This window comes from Pleuronectes platessa, chromosome 21 (genome assembly GCF_947347685.1).
Source record: "Pleuronectes platessa chromosome 21, fPlePla1.1, whole genome shotgun sequence".
Classification (NCBI taxonomy): domain Eukaryota; kingdom Metazoa; phylum Chordata; class Actinopteri; order Pleuronectiformes; family Pleuronectidae; genus Pleuronectes; species Pleuronectes platessa.
Window position 1 is genome coordinate 8,621,865 of NC_070646.1, and position 1,969 is coordinate 8,623,833.

Here is a 1,969-nt window from a genome sequence, read left to right on the forward strand (position 1 = left end):
GAGGTTAAAAAGTGACCTTTGATTTCTTTTTTTATATATATTTATTTAATAAGTTTCATGGCAAACCCTCCTGCTGGGTTAAATCGTTAACACCAGAGAGACTTTACGTGTTCAGCTTGTGCGTTAAACGAGGGAGATAAACCCCCTGTGCTTGACTGACAGTGCTGCCATGACAACCTCGCATCAGCTCCACAGTGACCAATCAGGAGTGAGATCCGGGGTCCCTCCCTGACTCCCAGGTGAACTAAAGAGTCAGACTTCAGCACATTTCTGTCAGACTGTCTCCGTCTCCTCTCGAGCTTCACTCAGTGGACCAGATGGTTTTCAGATCTCCACTCGACTTCTTCTCAGCCTCCCGCCTCCTCCTGCCGCACTTCGCGGATGGGCCCTCACCCTTGGCCCGCTCCCGGTCCCCGGAGGATACTCCCTCCGCCTGCCCACCCATGGCTCTCCCTGGACTGTGCTTCTCCGCCGCGCAGATCGCCAGCGTGTGCGAGACTCTGGAGGAGACCGGGGACATTGAACGGCTGGCCCGCTTCCTCTGGTCGCTCCCGGTGACCGCGGACGGGCGCGACTCCATCTCCGAGCACGAGTCCGTGCAGAGGGCCCGCGCCGTGGTGGCGTACCACACCGGGAGCTTCCGCGAGCTGTACCACATCCTGGAGACGCACCGTTTTACGCGCGCGTCGCACGGCAAACTGCAGGCGATGTGGCTCGAAGCTCACTACCGGGAGGCAGAGAAGCTCCGGGGGCGGCCACTCGGACCCGTGGACAAGTACCGCGTGAGGAAGAAGTTCCCGTTGCCCAGGACCATCTGGGACGGGGAGCAGAAGACGCACTGTTTCAAGGAGCGGACACGGGGGCTGCTGAGAGAGTGGTACCTGCAGGACCCCTACCCGAACCCGGGGAAGAAGCGGGAGCTGGCCCACGCCACCGGACTGACACCGACTCAAGTTGGGAACTGGTTCAAAAACCGGAGACAGAGAGACCGAGCGGCAGCAGCCAAAAACAGGTCAGTAACTTTTTGAAAGAAGTTTTCATTTGAGAGTTAAACTTGACATCTTGCAGGGAGCAGGATGAACTTACTCTTATTGCACCGGAGAGTATAACGGATTTATTAAAAGTCCATCTACACAGACCTCATTGGTCTTAGCATATATTAAAAAAAATATTGTCCAAATTTGTAAAACTCCAAAATGTCTAATTTCTCTCTTTACTGACCACTCCTCTATCATCATGCGCTCACTTGTTGAAGCAATTTCCTCTCCACGGGCAGCCAAGGCTGTGCGTAAAGGGGCCATTCATGCGTAAAAGTGCTCGGCCATTCAGCTTGTAGGTTTTTGTCTTCTCCCTGTCAGCGTGTCCTCGTTGATCCTTCTTCTCCTTTCTCTCGCTTTAATTTGCTTCAGGGTCAGTGTTTGGGTCAACCACCCTGTTGGCGGAGGCAAAATGTGCATGAATGGGCGCAAATTGCTTACCATGCCCGCACGGACTCCAAGACGTTTTGACTGAGATGATTTGTTATTTTTGCCTTGACAAAAGAGTGATGTTTATATAATTGTTTTATTATTTCTATATTTATAATAACATAAATGTAATATTATTTATGAATTTTCCTTTTTTTTGCACAACGAAACAAAATATGAGAAGTTTTGTCTTTCAGATTTTAACTGGTATTCTTTTTCATTCTGAGTTGAAATGCATTTTTACATTTGGGTTTTAACGTCTCCTGTTCTTCTTCTTCTCTCCATCCTCAGGTTGCAGCACCATATGTGTCCAGACGGTTCGCGTGCACTCAGTGGAGGAGAGTGCAGTCCGGACGGGAGCGCAGATCGCGCGGACGGACACACTCTTCTCTCAGTAACAGACAGTGACTCTGACTTGGATGTCTGACACTTTAAATCTTCTGGAATGGACCTTCAGAGGCCTGTGGTGGTCCGTCGAGGGAAACCGGAGAAAGGAGGAGCAG

At 50.9% G+C, this 1,969-nt stretch overlaps 1 protein-coding gene across 1 annotated transcript; it reads left to right on the top strand.

Moving 5' to 3' along the window:
- The first annotated feature begins 317 nt into the window (after positions 1 to 317).
- Positions 318 to 1,893, top strand: six3b (SIX homeobox 3b). Its single transcript, XM_053414054.1, has 2 exons — positions 318 to 1,012; positions 1,758 to 1,893. The coding sequence occupies exons 1-2, from the start codon at positions 318 to 320 to the stop codon at positions 1,891 to 1,893; spliced, it is 831 nt and encodes a 276-aa protein (XP_053270029.1).
- Positions 1,894 to 1,969: the final 76 nt, after the last annotated feature.

Coding starts and splice junctions, on each gene's coding strand:
- six3b (XM_053414054.1), top strand. CDS start 318: ATGGTTTTCAGATCTCCACTCGACTTCTTCTCAGCCTCCCGCCTCCTC. Junction 1,013..1,757: donor GCGGCAGCAGCCAAAAACAG/GTCAGTAACTTT, acceptor CTCCATCCTCAG/GTTGCAGCACCATATGTGTC.